This window comes from Carya illinoinensis, chromosome 9 (assembly GCF_018687715.1).
Source record: "Carya illinoinensis cultivar Pawnee chromosome 9, C.illinoinensisPawnee_v1, whole genome shotgun sequence".
Taxonomy (NCBI): Eukaryota; Viridiplantae; Streptophyta; class Magnoliopsida; order Fagales; family Juglandaceae; genus Carya; species Carya illinoinensis.
In genome coordinates, this window is record NC_056760.1 from 18,245,058 (window position 1) to 18,264,803 (window position 19,746).

The 19,746-nt window shown below is 33.6% G+C and overlaps 1 protein-coding gene across 1 annotated transcript; it reads right to left on the minus strand.

Annotated features, from left to right (window-relative positions):
* Positions 1–8,474: 8,474 nt before the first annotated feature.
* On the minus strand, positions 8,475–11,064 carry LOC122276886 (ankyrin repeat-containing protein NPR4-like). The gene is made up of 4 exons (XM_043086780.1): positions 10,872–11,064; positions 10,500–10,724; positions 9,261–9,700; positions 8,475–9,134 (listed from the first exon to the last, which is right to left on the minus strand). The coding sequence occupies exons 1-4, from the start codon at positions 11,062–11,064 to the stop codon at positions 8,475–8,477; spliced, it is 1,518 nt and encodes a 505-aa protein (XP_042942714.1).
* Positions 11,065–19,746: the final 8,682 nt, after the last annotated feature.

Sequence of the window (19,746 nt, forward strand, 5' to 3'; positions counted from 1 at the left end):
TTTGATTTTAAACCAAACGGTGTCGTTGTGATGTGGGATCATCTTCTGCCTTAAGTTTCTTCTTCCCCGCTTCAATTGTAGTAGCTTTCTCTCTCCTTTGTAACTCTCTCTCTCTAGTCTCTTAGGCTTAGATCACCTATAGGAGAGCTGAAAATTGGCCGAGAACTAAGAAAGGACCGCCGAAGTCGAGACGACTAGTTTTCCTCTTCTCCATTGACCCGTTACGATCGGTGTCTCCTCCCTCTTACACAGCGTCGGTTGGCATCAATTTTGCCCAAAAACCGTGCCGAAGGCGTCGGTTTTCATCCCTAGATTTTACAATAAAAAGTCATGTAAATTATTTTGTGTTGTGTTTTGTTGGTCTAGATTGGCTGAATGAGACTTTTACTTACTCTTTCTCACAATTTTTGGTTAGTAGAAAAATAGCAAGTGATATATGGTTCAAATTTCCAACAAAAGACCTATAGTGGCTATGTAGGCGCATAAGGGACATGCGCCACTATTGGAGAGAGGAGGTTGGTTGGATCTGAAATATTCAATGTTGTTGATCCCACTACTGCCACATATGGTGGCTAAAAACTCATTATGGCGGGCAGCACGTGGATGCCATGTGGTTTAGGCCACACATGAGCCACATGCGCCTTTTTATGATCTTCTTCTATTGGCCAAGGGACTTGCAATTGAGGAGTCTTGTGATGTGGTGCGTGACAATCGTAGGTGGCCTAAAAGCAGTAGACCAGCCTGTCTTTGTGCTACAGTCGAGAAACAAGAAAAATAATTGGTGGATAGTTCCAGGAAGGGCTATGGACATAAAGTTGCTAATTTAATGTGGAGATTATTACAATAGGTTATGCAAACTAGAAAAAGTAACTTCATTTTCTTAAATTTGGCTAAATTTTTACATAAACAAATGTCAATGCTCTAAGAATTGTATGATGCATGCATTGTTATGCATTACAACACAAAGTTTTGGGTCAAAATAGACTCAACCAATGGACTAAGTTAATGGCCCAAAATTGTATTCCCACTACAGTATATTTGAAATTTGGCCCTTGTTTAGACATAAAATTGAGCCTATACTTCAGCCCAAGTGCATGTGCAACAAGCCCCATTTGCAATTCTTGAGCCAACCCATAGGTTGCCACGTAACTAGATTCTAAGGATGGTTATGCAAATAAATTTGACATTAACTACAAATTTGCTTAGAAGAAGAGGTAGAAATGAAAGATAGGGGGACTCACCTCTGAAGGAAATAACTTAGTTGAAGAAAGGGTAGCTTGTGGTAGACTTTGGTGGTTCCCAAAACCTACCATGTATCTTTTTTTTTGTGACTCATTTGTTCCAAAAACCATGTCTTATCTTTGCGTGTGAGCTTTAAACTTGAATAAGTAATGTCTTAAGACTCATTGGATTTTGATGAATGGACATAAATTATTCCTCAAATTGAGAAAAGCTTATCCTTATAAGTCTGATGGCCACACTTTAGAATGTAAACATCCATAGTTTATTGAATCCTTTAATCAAGGGATGAATCTCAAAAGAAAAGTTGACTAATCAACTTGTGCAAAGGTTAAACTTCATCACAAGATCCGGCCCATAAAAATATTAAATAGCGATGGGCGGTAGGTTGTGGGTAAGATACCCACCGGCCCACCCACTTAGTTTGTATATATAATATTATATATGAGTAATGCTAGATACAGTTATGGAGTGTACAAGTGTCGCGTAATCTTTTTGTTAAAGAGTGAGGTTCACTATTAAAAAATTAATTTTTATCATGTAAGTCTCCTTTTTACTCATTTTTTTCAAAAGGATTACACAGCGTATGTGCATTTTATGACTGCAAATATCATTTCTCTAATCTAAAAAATGTACCTTAAACCCATCTTTTGAATCTCCTTTCTCTCCTATGATCTCTACTTCTCCCCCATCTTCTCATTCTCATTCTCCTTCCTCCACCTTTCTTATTCTTGTTCTTCTTCTCATGCTCCTTCTTGTTTCTTCACTCTTCTTATTTGAGGACACAAGCTCCACATCTCCACCCTATACCCATCACTGCATCTCTCGAGTCTAAGATTCCCATGTCGCAACTATGGCTCTTAGGTCCTCATCCTTTAGATCCACAAGGTGGATTGTTGATATGATTCTCGAGTTGGATTGTTAAAGTTTTAGGTTGGATCATTTGTATTGTATGTGATTTTTTGAATGGATATTGAAATTATTGGGTTGGATAGTTGATGAGATGTGATTTTCATAAATGGACAGGGGACTAAATGGTGATGTTGCCAATTTGCCCACTTATTTAACAATGATTATTAGCAACGAGCCAAAGGATAGGTTGGGGACAAGGGTACATATGGCAATCCCGCCCTATATGGGCAGGTAGCCACCCAACTGGCCAAGGCAGGATCAGGGAAGGTGGCTACCCAGTACCCAACCTATATGGGCATGTAGCAGCCTACTTATAAGTACCTCATGTTCCAAAATGAACATCACTAAAAAGAAGCTCATAATGCAGGCGGTTTGTTGATGTGTAATGAAAAGTCTATTAGACGTGATTATTTTCATGATCGTTTCCTATTAGAGACCATGAGGTGCATGAAAGATTATTATCCCTTTTTTTTTTCTATTCCTAATGTAGACATAGCAACTTCTTTATAATTTAGCATTGGAAACTCTCCCAGCGAATGATTCTCAATAAGTCTTTTGTTAATACTCTCTTGGAAACATTCACTTTGGTAAGATCGTGTGATCATAGATGCACAAGACGTTGTCAATGCCAAAAGAAGTTAGGACCAAGGGAAAGCAACTAACTATGTGGGAAAAAAAAGTGACTGAGTTCAAAAAAGTTAGGGCTTCTCTAGATCAAGTAGAAGGCTAAATATATAATATGCTGCAACCCAAGCCACATTAAAGGAAGTTGAAAGCACTTGCTGGTTAATTTGTCCATTAGTGCATTTTGCCCAACACCATCATTGAGCTAGCATGATGTAGATAGATGAAGATGTTAGAATAAACGAATGAAGATACATTGGTGTTTACACAAAATCAGACAATCTCATTATGGTGTTTGTCCCATAGGTTGTTGTTTGACAGAGGAATTGTAAATGTAGTGATTGTGCACATTTGGTCTATATTTATAGACTATAAGGCAATGGTTGACAATGGGTGCAATCATTGGCAAGGGGCACAACCATTTGATTCAATCAAACAGTTATATCTCTTGACACTTCCTCAGCCAACACCCAGTGGGAACCATCACTATGGGAATGATACAAATCTAAAGGGTACATCGTTTGGTGTGTGATCACCACCCATTAAATCCATATCTCCTACTTGAACACACAATGGTGATGAATCTAGGTGAGTATTTTTACCTTAGTATCAATTTAATTTTTCACAACTCAACTATCATATACAACTCTTGCAAATTAACATTAGTAATGACAATCCTTTACGTGCATATGCTTTAGTCATTACCCTATCTAACCCCATCCTTTACAATATGTTTTCCCATTGATCACATATTATGGGTGACTTCATTTCACTATATCTTTAGTGAATGACATCAATTATCCATGATTGAATAAATATCTTTGCCATAATGGATGACTTCAGCCAAATACATAAAACATGTATCAACCGTTCTTCCTTTAAAGTTCATTCCTAAGACTTTCCTTAATTACCTTATTGGCAGTTTTATAAATGATCAATCCTTTATTTTGGATAATCAACCTGCACTAAACTTTTACCAAGTACTTCCTTTGAAGCCATTCGTGGGACTTTCTTTAATTACCTTATCAGTGACTTTACAAATGACCAACCATTTATTTTGAGTAACTCCCCATAATTCCATCTATCTAAGCATCCCCAGAACTTCCTGAATTATGTATGTTGACCATGAGGTTACTTTACCTAAGTATTTTTTAACCCCATTCGAGCTACATGCTCTCTGAATTTCTCCAAAGATAATCTCTTAGTCATTAGATCCACTGCCATCTCAGTCAAGGAAACAAAATTAACTTTAACCTTTCATCTTTTAACTATATCTAAAATATAGTAATAATGTACATCAATGTCTTATTACAAGCGATATATTTTGCCATTATGGACTTAAAAACACAACCATTTTTCTTACTCAACCAAGAAACTATTGTTCTACCAAATAGAACTATATATCCACATATAGATTTTTTATCATCTACATCACTTTTAAAATCGGCATCACTATAGCTAATTAATTCCGTATCACTGATTCCAAAACAAAACTTCACATTTTTGGTAAATATCTTAATATAAGTTTTACTGCTTTCCAATTCTCCTTCCCTAGATTAGATTGATATCTATTTACCAATCATACTACAAGACAAGCGTTGGGTCTCATACTTGTCATTACATACATGAGACTTCTCACAGCTTGAGCATAGGAAATTTTAAGTATCTCGCTCTTTTCCTCTGCATCTTTTGGGGACATACTTTAACTCAAAGTATGACCTTTATAAACATATATACTTAAATATTTACAATTTTCTGTACCAAATCTTTTAAATAATTTTTCTAAATATTTTTCTTGATCTAAATATAACATTTTGAGTTCCTATCCCTTGAAATTATTTTGCCAAGAATATAGGTGGCCTCACCCATGTCTTTCATTCGAAATTTAGATCTCAAATGTTCTTTTGTTTTATCCATCATATCTAGATCGCTAACAATATATGATCACCGTATAATAATAATATTGTTATTTTATAGTCATATTTCTAGATATATATACACAATGATCTAACGGACTCATTTCATATCCAATTTCTAAAATTGCATTGTAAAACTTCAAGTACCATTGTCTTCAAAATATCTGAAGTTCATATAATGATTTCGTTAACTTGTAGACTTTTTTTTCATATCCTTCAATTTGAAATCTTTTAGGTTGAATTATAAAGATGTCTTCTTTTAACTCACCATTAAGAAAAGCCTTTTTAACATTTAACTGATGTAATTCTAAATTCATTTTTGCAACAATAGACATGATTAGTCTCACGGATGTAAATTTCACCACAAGCGAATAGATATCCCCAAAGCCTGGCCTTGAACCCTAGCATTAGGGGGAAGAGAGAGAGTGTGTGTGTGTGTATATTATTTTGACAAGAGATCCATATATAGTTCCTTACTAAAAAATCATGAAATCAGAATTTCATAGAAGGAAAAAGCGAAAGTAATATATGGAAACATTAAAGGTAGTTTATTTTAGTCCTAATTGTGACTGTTTTGGATATGTTTTGTCTCTGCATTTAAACTCTTTTATCATACATGTTGCAAAATGTACAATTAATATCTTGCATTAATCAAAATTTTATTTCTAAGAGAAACTATATATGTTGAGTATGAATGGTAATTCATATTGGATCAGCTGGCTTTGCATATGTCAATTGTCAAACCAGTGCCCGAATTCGAGCTAGAAAGACTTAATCCTGACTAAACTTGAATAAATAAGTAGATCTTAAGTCATTTGAGTTTGTGTTAAGTTGTTTAGATTCAAATCTGGTCAATTTCTAATGAATCTACTTAATTTAAGCACATAAATATATATCAATATATATAATAACCTACTTATACATGAAACATTTCTTCAATTGCTTCTTCAACCATATGCACAAGTAGACCAATTTGAGAGAGTAGTGACCAAGGAAAAGATCAATGTGTCTACTTAATTCTAACCTTTTAAGATCTCTTTGATCCGTAGATATAAATAATCATATACATATATGGCTCATCTTGTTCGAACTACTTAGAAAATTTCATATTGAACATACACGTGCATATATATGCAATTGAAGAAAATATAGGTTTGGAGATAAACTAACAAATGGTTTAGTCGTTTCATTTGATTGCTGAGGTTGGTAAATTGCTCATTCAATGATTCCCTCCCTCCCCCCCAGGGTAGAAATTTGTTGCTACATTGTTAAAAAATCTGATTAGAAAATCTGCATTCATAGTTGGTATAGAAAATATGTACGAAAAAAATCTACAACATTGTTGAATACTTATACTTTGATTTATTGCATTTTGCATTCTATCCGGTTGGTTGTGCATGCTAGCTAGCTTGTGTTTGATGACATCTCTAAAATTTCATGACCTATTTTTTGTTTTTGTTTCTCATAGGATTGAACCAAGATATCAAGAAATAGAGCAAAAACATTTCAGAAGCTGTCAAAGATTGATGGAAAAGCTAGCTAAACCCATGTAGAAAAAACTTTCACTTGAAAATTTATATTCCATTGTGATATGTTGGATGGTTTTATGTAAAACTTAAAACAATGGTAGTGCAATGGTTAAGCTTCAAATATGTACTTTGAAGTTATATGAATGATGTTTCAAGCAAAAACTGAATTTCTCCAAATATAATATTTTTTGGTTTATTAACTTGCTTTGTTTATTAACAAGCAAGTACCTTTAAGTTTCAAGGAAAAACAACGTATGAATCAAAAAACAGGATCAGATTTCAAACATTTATGGCGACAATATTCTGCTGGAATAAATTTGGCCAACCAAGAATGCCTGCAACTATTTCTGGCTAATAAAATAGATGCAAATACTTATTTCCGACGACAAATATATAGCTGGAAAATAAAATTGTCAAAGCCAATCAAGCCAGCTACTATTTTTGGCTACAAAAGTAGCTGCAAATACGTATTTCCGGCTATAAATATATAGCCGGAAAAGAAATTGGCGACTTACAACTAGCAAGTACCTATTTTTGGCTTTGAACATGTAGCCACAAATATATATTTCTGGCTAAAAAATATAGCCGAAAATTATTTTTGGCAATGGATAATGGATATTGACAAAAATTATTGCGATAAAATTTTATTCATTTACAGCTATTATTATTATTGGAAATAATTGGTATTTCTGGCAATTCTCAAAGTAGTCAGAAAAATTTTTACTTGGCTATTTAATAGTGGCTATTTGTTGACGACTAGAAATAGCGGGTAATAACTAATAGCGGTTAAATTATGCTTTTTTTTTTCCGACGACTTTACCTGCCAGAAATGAAGCAATTTTCTGTAGTGCGTAAGCATTCAACTAAAATTATATCCTATTATAATTCACTAGATATTTAAATTTTTATAACCGAATTAACTTGAATGGATACTCGATCTGACCGCATTATAAATTTGAATGCAAATCCAAATATAACCGAGTAACCTAGTTTTTACGCCTCCAACGTACACTTTAATTAAGCATCATGTGTTTTCTTAAAATCGACTTTTAATTTGTGGTATAGATCAAATTTCGAAGTGATGATCTCTTTGTCCATTATCAGTTAATTTTATAATGGAAATGTAGACATAGCAATGACAGGTCATAACTTTGACTTTGTTTTTGTTATTGACTTTGTCATGATATCTTGCCATATTATAACATAGTCTTCTGTTTGCTCTAACTATTTTTTTAGACTTTGTTATTATGTAATGATAACATTGGCAAATATTATTTCTATCGACATTTTGCACCGATCGACAAAATAAGTATATTAATTTTTTTTTTAGGATTTGTATTTGCTTATATTTTAATATTGAGTTTTTTTAAAAAATACATAAAAAATACTTTAAAAAACCAAAAAAATAAATAAATAAATAAAATAATAATAATAATATTTACACTTTCGATATTTGGTACTGATCCACTAAGGGTGGCTCTAGCACCACCCAATAATATTACTAATTGACTCCTTAAGGTCATTTACTAGATAACCGAGTCATTTTCCATCCTAATAAGACTAATATATAGCTTTCATATTGGAACTTATAGCTTTTGACATTGTTTTTAAGGCCAGGGTACTGGTGACTTCATCATTATATATACATATGTTTTTCAACACATGAATACCGCATGACTAGAGATTATAATTTTGACTTGCTATTTTTATCTTACCAATGACATGCATTTGATCGAATCTAAAAAAAAAAAAAAATGCTGATGACGTTTAGATCAAATCAAGTTGTTTGAAATGTTTGCTCCTACCTTCTAGCTTTTCATTCTTGCGCCCACATACAAATTCAAAAACTTAAAAAACACAAAAACCAAATGAAAAACTGGAAAAAAAAGAAAAAGAAAAAAGGAGCAGAGGCTTACAAATGTGGAAGAAAACCTACTGAGAGAGTTTAAATATCCACGGTCAGTACCTATGAATGAATGTGCAAGACATGAAGTACAATTGGATTTATTAATGAAAATACAATGGGATATATGATCCATACATACTGTATATCATGTGGGTGTGTAAACGCGCGCACGTACAAATAAACGAAAGCAATTCTAATTATTGAGGATCAAACTGAAGTTTTGTTGGAAACATTGCAGATCATTAATATGATAATTTGTTCAATATTATACTTTCCTTTGCTTTTCTTGGTCGAAATCCAGTGAATAGCTCTGAAAATCTTCCTTCCGTTTTCACTTGGCTTGCATGTTCAGAATTTATATTGCCAAATTGCCCACTCGTCATCTTCCCCAAGATGGAAGAGTCTACGCTTATATGACCGAAAAAGAAACCTAGACCCGTATGTTGAGCGCATAATATCAATCCAGAGCTCATAGTGTAGCAGAACAAACAAAGCAACTGGGACAACAGTCAAAGCAGCAATAACAATCGGAACCCTTGAGGTTTCTCTGCTATAAATCAAAAAACAGGTTGCGCTAAAGGCTACCACCATGCCTACTATAGAGATGAAGAGTGCAGTGAGTCCAAGCAGCAACCTCGTAGGCAATGATCTAAGGAAATCATTTTCTGTATAACGTGACGTGAGAATTGACAAGAAAACTAATATTGAAGTTGAAGAGGATAACAATGCTACTGCATCTGATATGAAAAATAATAGGAACCAGTTACTTTCCAAAACGATAGAAGTGCCACTATCTAGACTTTTGCCGCCCGGCCCAGTGAAGGCTGCTGCAAAAACCACAGTTGCAATAAGTGTTGCCACTAGCATGCAAGAGCTTGTCGTGCGCTGCATCCACTTTTCACCATCTTTCAATAAACCTTCATGTGTCTTTGTAAACAAATCTCTAGGTGTTTGGTCGTCTAGGTTCTTCTTGACCACATATGCAGGAGGCACAATTTTTTCTATCTCCTACAAACATCATGCATATATATATGGTGTAAACGTTAACTAACGATTAAAAAGGTGACTAGTAAAAATAGACCATATATGATATAAAAATGTTGTCTTAAATGACACTAAAGTTCATGCACCCACCTTAAACCACAACAACTCCCGCTGCATCTGAAGGGCTGCTCCTGATACGATTTTTAGACGACTTGAAGGAGCCAATTCTCCAGCTAGGTGTAGCATGTTGTTATTTTTTTCGTCAATAGAGAGTGCAATGGAATTCGTGGTAGCGGCTATGTCATATATAAGATTGAATACACTCTCTTGCCGATAAAGAATAGCAATGTGAAGTAAAGTCTTTCCATGTTCGTCTGCTTGCCATATGAGATCAGGATGTGAGCGTATAAGAATATTTAGAAACTCAATATTCCCTACTTTTGCAGCTTCAATGAGTAAAGTCATATGATGCTGAACCAGGTTTGATGACATCTGGTTGATCGACAACATTCCAACCTTCTCCCAAAGAACTTCAACTAATTCATGAGCTAATGTCCGCCTCAAAGCTTTCTTATAAAACCCCTTGAACCCTAGCATTAGGGGGAAGAGAGAGAGAGAATGTGTATATTATCTTGACAAGAGATCCATATACAGTTCCTTACCAAAAAATCATGAAATCAGAATTTCATCGAAGGAAAAAGCAAAGGTAATATATGGAAACATTAAAGGCAGTTTATTTTAGTCCTAATTTTGACTGTTTTGGATATGTTTTGTCTTTGCATTTAAACTCTTTTATCATATATGTAGCAAAATGTACAATTAATATCTTGCATTAATCAAAATTTTATTTCTAAGAGAAACTACATATGTTGAGTATGAATGGTAATTCATATCCGATCAGCTGGCTTTGCATATGTCAATTGTCAGTCCAGCGCCCGAATTCGAGCTATAAAGGACTTTATCCTGATTCAACTTGAATAAATAAGTAGATCTTAAGTCATTTAAGTTTGTGTTAAGTTGTTTAGATTCAAATCCGGTCAATTTCTAATGAATCTACTTAATTTAAGCATATATAAATATATATATAAATATATATATATATATATATATATCATTATATATAATAACCTACTTATACACGAAACATTTCTTCAATTGCTTCAACCATCTGCACAAGTAGTCCAATTTGAGAGAGTAGTGACTGAGGAAAAGATCAATCATGTGGCTGCTTAGTTTCTAACCTTTTAAGATCTGTTTGATCCGTAGATATAAATAATCATATACATGGCACATCTTGTTTGAACTATTTGTTAGAAAATTTTATATTGAACGTCGTACACGTGCATATATATGCAATTAAAGAAAATAATGGTTTGGAGATAAACTAACAGATGTACTTGAGGCATCTTTCCCAGATTGCTAATTGACTTCTTTTGCCAATTGCAAAAGGTTTTCTCGCCATCTCCCCCAATGCTATCCACCCATACACAGTATGGGCAAATGAAGTACTCCTAGTATCCACCGCGTTCATTGTTTTCAATGTTATTCTTCCATACGTTGCAGTTTTGGCAATTGCTAGGTTTGGATCCCTTTCTAGAATGTTCAAGGCTACATCTGTCCATAAAACAAAACATTATTTGTCTTGAATAAATGGCGTAAATTACCTAAAACTCATTCTTAAAAGCTCTATAAGAATATGAAAGAAAGGTTTGAAAATTAGATTCCTCAAAATAACAGTCACTAATAAGATGTAAAACATACCATACATATCAGTGGAAACTGTTGCTAGAAGGAGTGTAAGGCGTTCTACAGTAGTCAACTCTTGGAAAGGAGTCACAGAGTATAGATATGAAACCATGTTCCTACGTCCACGCATAGCTGCAGCGAGAAGTGGTGTCACATCTTCTTTAGCACGGATGCATAGCAGATCTTCGTTCATTTTCACCATCTCCATAGCAATTCTCACGACTCCTGATTGAGCAGCAAAGAAAAGGGCTGTGCATCAGTCTGTGGTTTTCAATTCCAAGTCTTCTTTATTCATCAATTTCAAAAGTTCTATTACAAAGTTGGTGTGTTTTGAAGCCGCTGCATTGTGAAGAGCTGTTGCATACTCTCTGTCTATGGGAATTCGAACGAATTCTGGGTGTTTCCTAAGAAACGAGTTAGCAGCTTTCCAGTCACCTTTTAAAGCAGCTTGGAGGAGGGGAACAGACAAGGTACGATATTCTTCAGGTAGTCTTTTATCCCCTTAAATATTTTAAAGACATGCATATATATAAGCACAAATAGGATAATGGTGAATAAACTCAATAAGTCAGTGCATAGGACATCTCTTTGTGTATGTATAACTTTTGCATGCTGATCAAAGTTATTCAAAAGAAAGAAAAAAAAAAAACAATGATTGCATGCAAATGAGAGATCAAGATCATGAGTACGCTTACTCCTTTCCGAATACTGGCTTTGGCTTGGCTCTTGTACTTCCAAATCAATCAGCTCCATTAATTCGATTTCTGGTGTTGATGATATCCCTGCATTAATTAACCTGCTACCTCCGGGAGGTAAGCCAAAGTAATTTGTCTCCAGATCTAATGCTGTTGAAGATCGAACAGAAGAGACTATTCCAGCTTGTCGATAAGAAGCCTGCATGTTTGGATCACTCCTTGGCCCTTGCAATTAATTTGGTGATCACTAAGATGAACATTTTCAACGAAAATCAGCCATTAATGTTGACTTGTGATCAACAGACTACGGCTTCCAGATCATAAATTGTGTGCATTCATGAGATACTTACAATTAGTTAAAGATTTAGAGAGAGAGAGAGAGAGAGAGATCTAGACCACAGTTGTAGTTGATTAGCATGAGATATTCAACTGCGAGAGAGACAAAACTTTGAGAAAAAAAACACATGGCTCCATTTCCTTTGATTAGGAAAAATAAAACTCCAATTGTTTTGAATGCGATCATCCAAGCTGCCTTAAACCAACCTTTTGTTTTTTAGTGTATAATAAATTATTTGAGAAGTGTTAATTAATCTATAAGGACATATTATAAAATAAACTAGATCAACCTTAAAGTGGGTCGATGTGAGACGTCAAATCTATATATTTTAGAATAAAAAAATTATAATGCGCGCACCACATCAAAATATATTTATTTATTAATTTCTTTTTGTAGAATTTCTTTTGTAAATCAAATGACTTACTTTATCATAAGGTAGATTCTGAGTAAAAGAATAAGGGCAAATGCATCTATATATTAATGCTTGGAGTTGTCCAATTTCAACTGGATCTATCGGTTTGATTTTATCCCATATTATATGAACATTAGGAATTTTGTATGGCCAAACGTACACTTTAAGCATGTGTTTCCTTAAAATCGACTTTTGTGGTATAGATCAAATTTCGAAGTGATCTCTTTGTCCATTATCAGTTAATTTTATAATGGAAATGTAGACATAGCAATGACAGGTCATAACTTTGACTTTGTTTTTGTTATTGACTTTGTCATGATATCTTGCCATATTATAACATAGTCTTCTGTTTGCTCTAACTATTTTTTTAGACTTTGTTATTATTTAAGGATCATATTGGAAAATATTATTTCCACCGACATTTTGCACCGACAAAATAAGTATATTAATTTTTTTTTTTAGGATTTGTATTTGTTTATATTTTAATATTTTGTTTTTTTTAAATACATAAAAAATACTTTAAAAAACCAAATAATAATAATAATAATAATAATAATAATATTTACACTTTCGATTGGTGCTGATCCACTAAGGGTGGCTCTAGCTCTATCCAATAATATTACTAATTGAATATTAAATGAGGGTTGGGATTCCAACAAGACCTTTAAAGTTCCGTTTGAATCATGTTAAGTTGAGTCGAGATGAGTTGAGTTGATTTTTTTATACATAGTAGTGAGTTAAAATGATGGAATAAGTTTGAGACCTATCTAAAATGAGTTTAGATATATTTGAATATTAAAATGAGTTTAGATATACTTATGTGAAGTTGAAAAAGGTTATAAGTCCCACATGTAAAGAGGTGTTGAGTTGAAAAAAGTTATGCATGGTTCCCACATGTAAAAAATTTTGAGTTGAGATAAATTTAATGATTTGAGATTGAAGTGTTTAAATATTAGATTTAATTTAAAATTAGACTAAACTGAATTGATTTTAATTCAGTCCAAGTTTCAAACATGACTAAACCATGGATTAGGAAACGCTCGTAGTACTATAAGGCACAGTACGGTAATTACATTATTGCAAATTCAAAATGATTGAATTGGCTTTTCCTATCAATTTAAGCCTTCATACAAAAGCAGAAAACAAAGATCCAAAAATAATAATAATAATAATAATGTTAGGTGTCCACTAGTCGAGTAACATTTTTATAGGAAAATATTATTTATATTTATAATTTTATTTACATAATCATACATGTTTATTTGTTAGTTATTGAAAATAGTAAAAATTTTAAAATTCAAAATGTAAAATTTAAATTAAAAAAATATTAATAAAATGTGACTGCATATAATATATATTATGCATGAAATTATACCTACGTGTAGCGCTACTCATTTTCATTTATATAGTCGTGTGAATCAATGAAGTGGTCTCTTTGGATTCTCTCTATATGAGAGAGACAAGCCTCTTATAAAGGGCCAACCATTTTTAGAAAAATTATCAAAATTATAAAAGAAATTTTGAAATAGCTATCGATCCTATCCTAAAAAATTCTTAAAAAGCCTAGAATTTTTCTTAAAAATTAAAACTTTGATCCCAATAAAATTTGAAAGCCAAAAATTATGTATGGTAGGGGTGAAAACCGACCCATTTGGCCCAGTTTTTGGGTAAAACTAACGTTGACTAACGAGAGGGAAAATGATGGAACAGTCGACCGTAACCTGTCAATGAGGAGGAGAAAAATGGGCCATATCGACTCCGGCAATTTTCTAGCAGTTCACGGTTGATTCTCAATTCTCCCTAGTGGCGATGGTTATCTGAGAGAGTAGAGAGAGAGAGTTTTAGAGGAGAGAGAAAGGAAGCGAGAAGTGTAAAACAAATCGAGGAAAAATAAGGGTTGAAGAAGACTATAAAAATTGGAAACGATGCCATTTGGTTTTAAATCCAACAGCGCTATTCCACTTATTTTTTGTTTCATACGTAATGGATAAAACTACGCTACCAAACCGCGTCGTTTCAATTTTGTTTAAAACACGTGGTTTAAGGCCGTTTTAGAAACATATAATTTTTTTAAAAAAAATAATGTTATAAGGCATCAGCCAGTTCAATGGTTTGAATCGGCCTCAAACCGAGACCAAACCGACACCAATCGATTTTGTTAAAATATTGCCACCTGCCAACCAGTTCCAACCTCTGATGGCCGGTGTGGCGGTTTTTTGGAATCGTAGATCCAATGTATTGGTCATTTTTATACGTTAATCATACATTGTTATCAGATCAAATTAAAGAATCGGAGAAGATTACAGTATGTTAATCATACTGAAGTTCAGATTAATCTCTGTGGACTCGGTATTGTTGGAGTCGGATATGGCTCCACTTTTCTCTCTTTTACTGACAAACAATCGTCCGAATATTTGGAGTCAAGGCTTTCATAAGATTCAGTTAAGAGCAACTCACTTTTGATCTCAGTTTAATGTAATTTTAAATTGAATATAATATTTAAATATCCAACTCTTAAATTACTAAATTCATTTTAACTCAAAACTTTTTTATATATGGGACTCACAACCTTTTTAAACTCAACATCTCTTTATACGTAAAACCCATAACCTTTTTTCAATTTCACATAAAAATCTCTAAACTAATCTTAACATTCAAATACATCCAAAGATTCTAAACTCATTTTAGATGGGCCTCATAAAACTCACTCCATCCTCTTAACTCACGATTATTTATAAAGAATTCAACTCATCTCAACTCAGTTCAACATCCAAACGTATGCTTAGAAGATCAATCCAAACCAAGAGAAACACTTAAAAACAACACTTTTTTTTTTTATTATTATAATTCCTTCCTATTCATTAATCGTTGTCTTGACAAGCTTAAGCAGCTTAGGAAACAAAGGCAAGGAAAAGAACCTGAAAGTGTTGAAAACAAATAGAGGAAAAGAAAGGCTACACAGCTCACATCGTGGTTCTTCCGTTTCCTAGACAAGGCCATATAAATCCAATGCTCCAATTTTCTAAATGCTTGGCCTCAAAAGGGATCAAAATCATGGTATCCACAACACTTTCCAGCGTCAAGTCCATGCAATCTCGAGCTAGGTCAATTACACTACATCAATATATGATGACAACACGGAAGAAGGGCTCGCAGGACCAATAACGTTGATGGGGTTCCTCGACACGTTTGAAGTTGTTGGTAGACGTTGCTTAGGAGAACTCTTCAAGAAGCTAGAGAATTCTGAGTACCCTTTGAAGGGACTGGTTTATGTTACTAATTTACCATGAGCTTTAAACATAGCTAAGCAACTTGGTGTTGCTAGTGCTGCATTTTTCACTCAATCATGTGCTGCAATTGCTTGCTACTACCCCATGTACGTGGAGATGTGTGGCAAACCACTATCGGTGCTTGCCTTTTCAATGTCTAGATTGCGACAACCTGCACTTCCAAACTTTGCATCCGTTGGTTCAGAGACAGAACGCTTTCCCCTTTAATCAAACACATATTAAACCAATTCAGCAATATTGAGAAGGCCGATTGGATCCTGTTTAACTCATTCTGTAAGTTGAAAGAGGAGGTGAGCTTAGTTTTTTTTTACTATTTTACAGGGCATTATATCTGCCCTTTTTTTCTATTTTCCATTTCTTTTTCCTTTGATTGTTCAATCTTTAAGATTATTGCTATCACTTTTGTGGATAGGCACGATACAAGTTCAACAAAGACCCAAATTCACTACAAGAAAATAGGCCATTTCCAGCGATTTTAAGATTGCCGCAAAAGAAATCATTGCAAATAGTGGTTAATTGCGACATTTTTCATTTTGCCGGTGAATTCCAATGTGAAGTTGAAAAGAATTCACTGTTTACTCTTTTATAACGACTTCTATACCTTGTGATAGTTTTTGTCGTTGCAACAAGTCATTTTACTGTAGCAATATTTTCTTTTCGTTGAGATAGAAAATTTGCAATGAAATCTAGTTTTTGTGGTGATGATGATCTTTTAAATCTGTCTTCCAATTGTAGAAGCTATCAAAGTATTACAAAAATGAGTTTCAAGGTCATCTCCACAGGGACAACAGTATTTATGCTGAGTAAATATATAATGAAGTGTATTTTGTGTGAGAATCTTATTTATGAGATGGTTGATTACACGCTTAAGGGGAGAGATTCAATAAACATATGTTTATGTACTGGAGGGGAGTTTATTGAGGAAAGGATGGTTAAGATCTTTGCTTTTCAAAATGGTTTTCTGATTACTTGTAAATTGAAAGCAGTGGATGCAAGAAAAGTAAAGATTTCAGAAAAATAAACACTTACAAGACAATATATCAAGCACCTGGGCTACAGACTGTCTCATCCTATCCGAAACTCTAATTTATTTGTCAAGCTCTATAACTCAATTGTCAATCCATTCCAAGTATTAACAATCGGAAAATAAAGGAATTAAAACTAGATTTTTGCCAACTCTAAGTGTCTATAGAATGCAAATAAATTTACTATAAAGCACTAGCCATGAGAAACATTGAAAAGATTACCAAGTTTCTACTGTGCCTTACGACAACAGTAGAACAAGAACAAAAGTTTTAGGAATTAATATTCTCAGATTTCTATTTGCAGCTCAATAGAATGGAAATTATTTAACTAAATTACTTCAATCAGCAGTTTGAACAAAGGAATCAACAATCCATAGCTCCAGTTGAGAAGTTAGCTTCTCCTCATCCTTGTAAAAATTCTTATGGCAAAACCCAAACTACTGAAAAGATGAAAATCCAAAAAAACCTCAAAGTAGGAGCCAAAAAGACTCGAGCTCCAAAAAAAAAAACTCTCCTAGTGTGCAATCTTTTTTCCTTTTTATATCCTCTCTTTTTTTTTTTTTTTTTTATTTCAGCCCTCTACTCCCGCATGCGTCATCCGCTGGCTAGCTTGAGGCCTCTGCCATTGGTTTCATCTTTGGCCACCTCCAAATGCTACTCCACTTCACCTCTTGAGGCCATATGCGATCGTGCCTTGCAGTCCCACGTGCATAAGTCCGCTGCCCAGCTTGAGGCCAACTCTTGCGCAATTTTGAGGCCACGATTTCTAGGGATCCTACTGAGTGTGCAAATCCTTTTCAGCCCTTAGTCGTGGTCCTCTCTGTTAGCCACTTCCAGTTCAATCAAATGTCCCCTACAATAATTAGGATTTCAACACTATAAGAGTAAAATCGGAAAATCCATTATAATTTGGCTTAAAGTGTGAGTGTGCTAGCTAGATTACAAACTTTTTAAGTGCAAAACATCATGATTTAACAATTGACTCAAGTTTATAATCTACTGCATAATTAAGTGCTTAATTCATTTTTGGTTAAACAATTTATTCACTCTAGCAACTTAATTATGTAGTTTTGACACTTTATCACACCCTCCAACTAGCTTTTTGCTAGTCTCTAGCAAATAATATAATCAAAGAATGAAAGATCTAAGAGTGAGTTACTGAACTCAAAAATCTCTGCAAAAGATCAAATCTTATTGAAATCCTGAACATTAAAATGTAGTTAGGTCAAGTTATAGTTCAACATAAAGGTTGATGAAATTCTCAAGAATTCAAACAAGGGGAATGTATTAAAGTTTCAGATCTTTCAATGCAAGTGTGTGAACAGATTGCCATTTGTTACTTTCAAGATCTCTCACAATAGTCTCCAACCAGCAACTTTTTAAGAAAAACCAAAAGGTTTTCACTCCAATTCAAAACCATTATACTGGTGGCTTTCACGCTATTACACTTTAAAAAAAAAAATCTCTCTTTTATTTTTAAGAAAGAAATCCCGGTGATAGGTAGCCTTTTTCCAATGCACTTGCACCAATTGTTTTCCTTGACATCTAGCCTGTTCCTTTTCTCATTTATTTTACCTACAATTTTTTTTTTTTTTGGAGTTTCTCATTCACCCTACAATTTTTTTTTTTTTTTTGGATTTTCTCATTCACTTTTCCTAAGCCATTAAGGTATGGTTCATTGTAGTTCTTGTTAGTTGTTTAGATGAAAACCACTGATTGATATCGAACTAAACAACAAAAATATTTGCATGTGTCTAATAAGGTAATCAATCATTAGCTTTGAAACACATTGCCTAAGTTTGAGTTGCTAAGACTATTATAATGCCATGTGTTGAACTTAAATCTAAACCAGTGGGAATTAGTGTAGACCAAGACTACAACTATCTGATCTTAATTAGAGAAGTGTGAAAACAGCAACTTGGTAGCAAAAAAAAAAAAAAAAAAATTCAAACTCCACAATTATAAATTATGAGAGATTAAGTGATGAAAAACTCTCCTTACCCCCCAACTAAAAATGAGTAGTGTCCTCATTGCAAAGCATGAATAAATAAGGCATGAAAGAGAATAGCGCTGAAGGAAATACCCGAGATGGCTGAAAAGATTATGAAAGTAAACGTGAAACCAGAAAAGAAAAAAAAAAAGAAACAAACAGTGCTAAACTTGAAAAGATAGAATGAAGAAAAAGAAAAAGAAAAAGATAAAGATAAAAAAATAAATAAATAAAGGAAAGAACAAAAAATAGAAGTGAAATAAACAACACAAAAAAAAATTAAAACAAAATAGAAATGAACTAAGGATCATTAGAATAAGTAGGATCTTGCAAAGGAATTGAAGTATCCTCAAGTGAAAGTTTTGCCAAAAAAGGTTTAAGTCGTTGGCCATTACTTTGAAAATATTTCCATTTTGAGGATTAATAATCTCAACAGTTCTATATGAAAACACAACCTTAACTAAATAAGGACCACTCCACCTCGATCTTAATTTGTCTAGAAATAGATGGAGGCGAGAATTGTAAAGTAAAACTTGTTCATTGGACTCAAAATTCTTTCTTTGGATGTGCTTGTCATGTAACATCTTCATGCACTCCTTTGACAATTTGGAATTGTCATATACATCTCGTCTAAACTCATCCAACCTTGAAATTTGAAACTTTCTGACAGAACTAGCATGGTCAATGGAAAAATTGAATTATTTAACAACCCAATATGCCTTATGTTCAAGCTCAACGGGAAAATGACATACTTTTCCATATATTAAGTGATAATTGGACATGTTAAGAGAGATTTTAAAGGCTATCATATAAGCCCAAAGTCCATCAGTCAACCTTAAAGACCAATCTTTTCTGTTAGGGTTGACTTTTTTTCTAAGATGTGATTAAGCTCCCTATTAACTAATTTAGCTTGCCCATTTGTTTAAAGGAGATATGGAGTGGAAACCTTATAGTGTATACCATATTTTTTTCGAGAGAGAAGCAAAGGTTTTGTTGCAAAAATTGGTTCCATTATTACTAATGATAACTCTAGGCATGCCAAATCTAACTAAAATGTTTTCTTTTAAGAATTTAAGCACCACCTTATGATCATTTTTTTTACATGGAATGGTTTCAACCTACTTAGAAATATAATCAACGG

Coding starts and splice junctions, on each gene's coding strand:
- LOC122276886 (XM_043086780.1), bottom strand. CDS start 11,064: ATGGAGATGGTGAAAATGAACGAAGATCTGCTATGCATCCGTGCTAAA. Junction 10,725..10,871: donor AGTTTCCACTGATATGTATG/GTATGTTTTACA, acceptor TTTTATGGACAG/ATGTAGCCTTGAACATTCTA. Junction 9,701..10,499: donor AAGATGCCTCAAGTACATCT/GTTAGTTTATCT, acceptor CCCTAATGCTAG/GGTTCAAGGGGTTTTATAAG.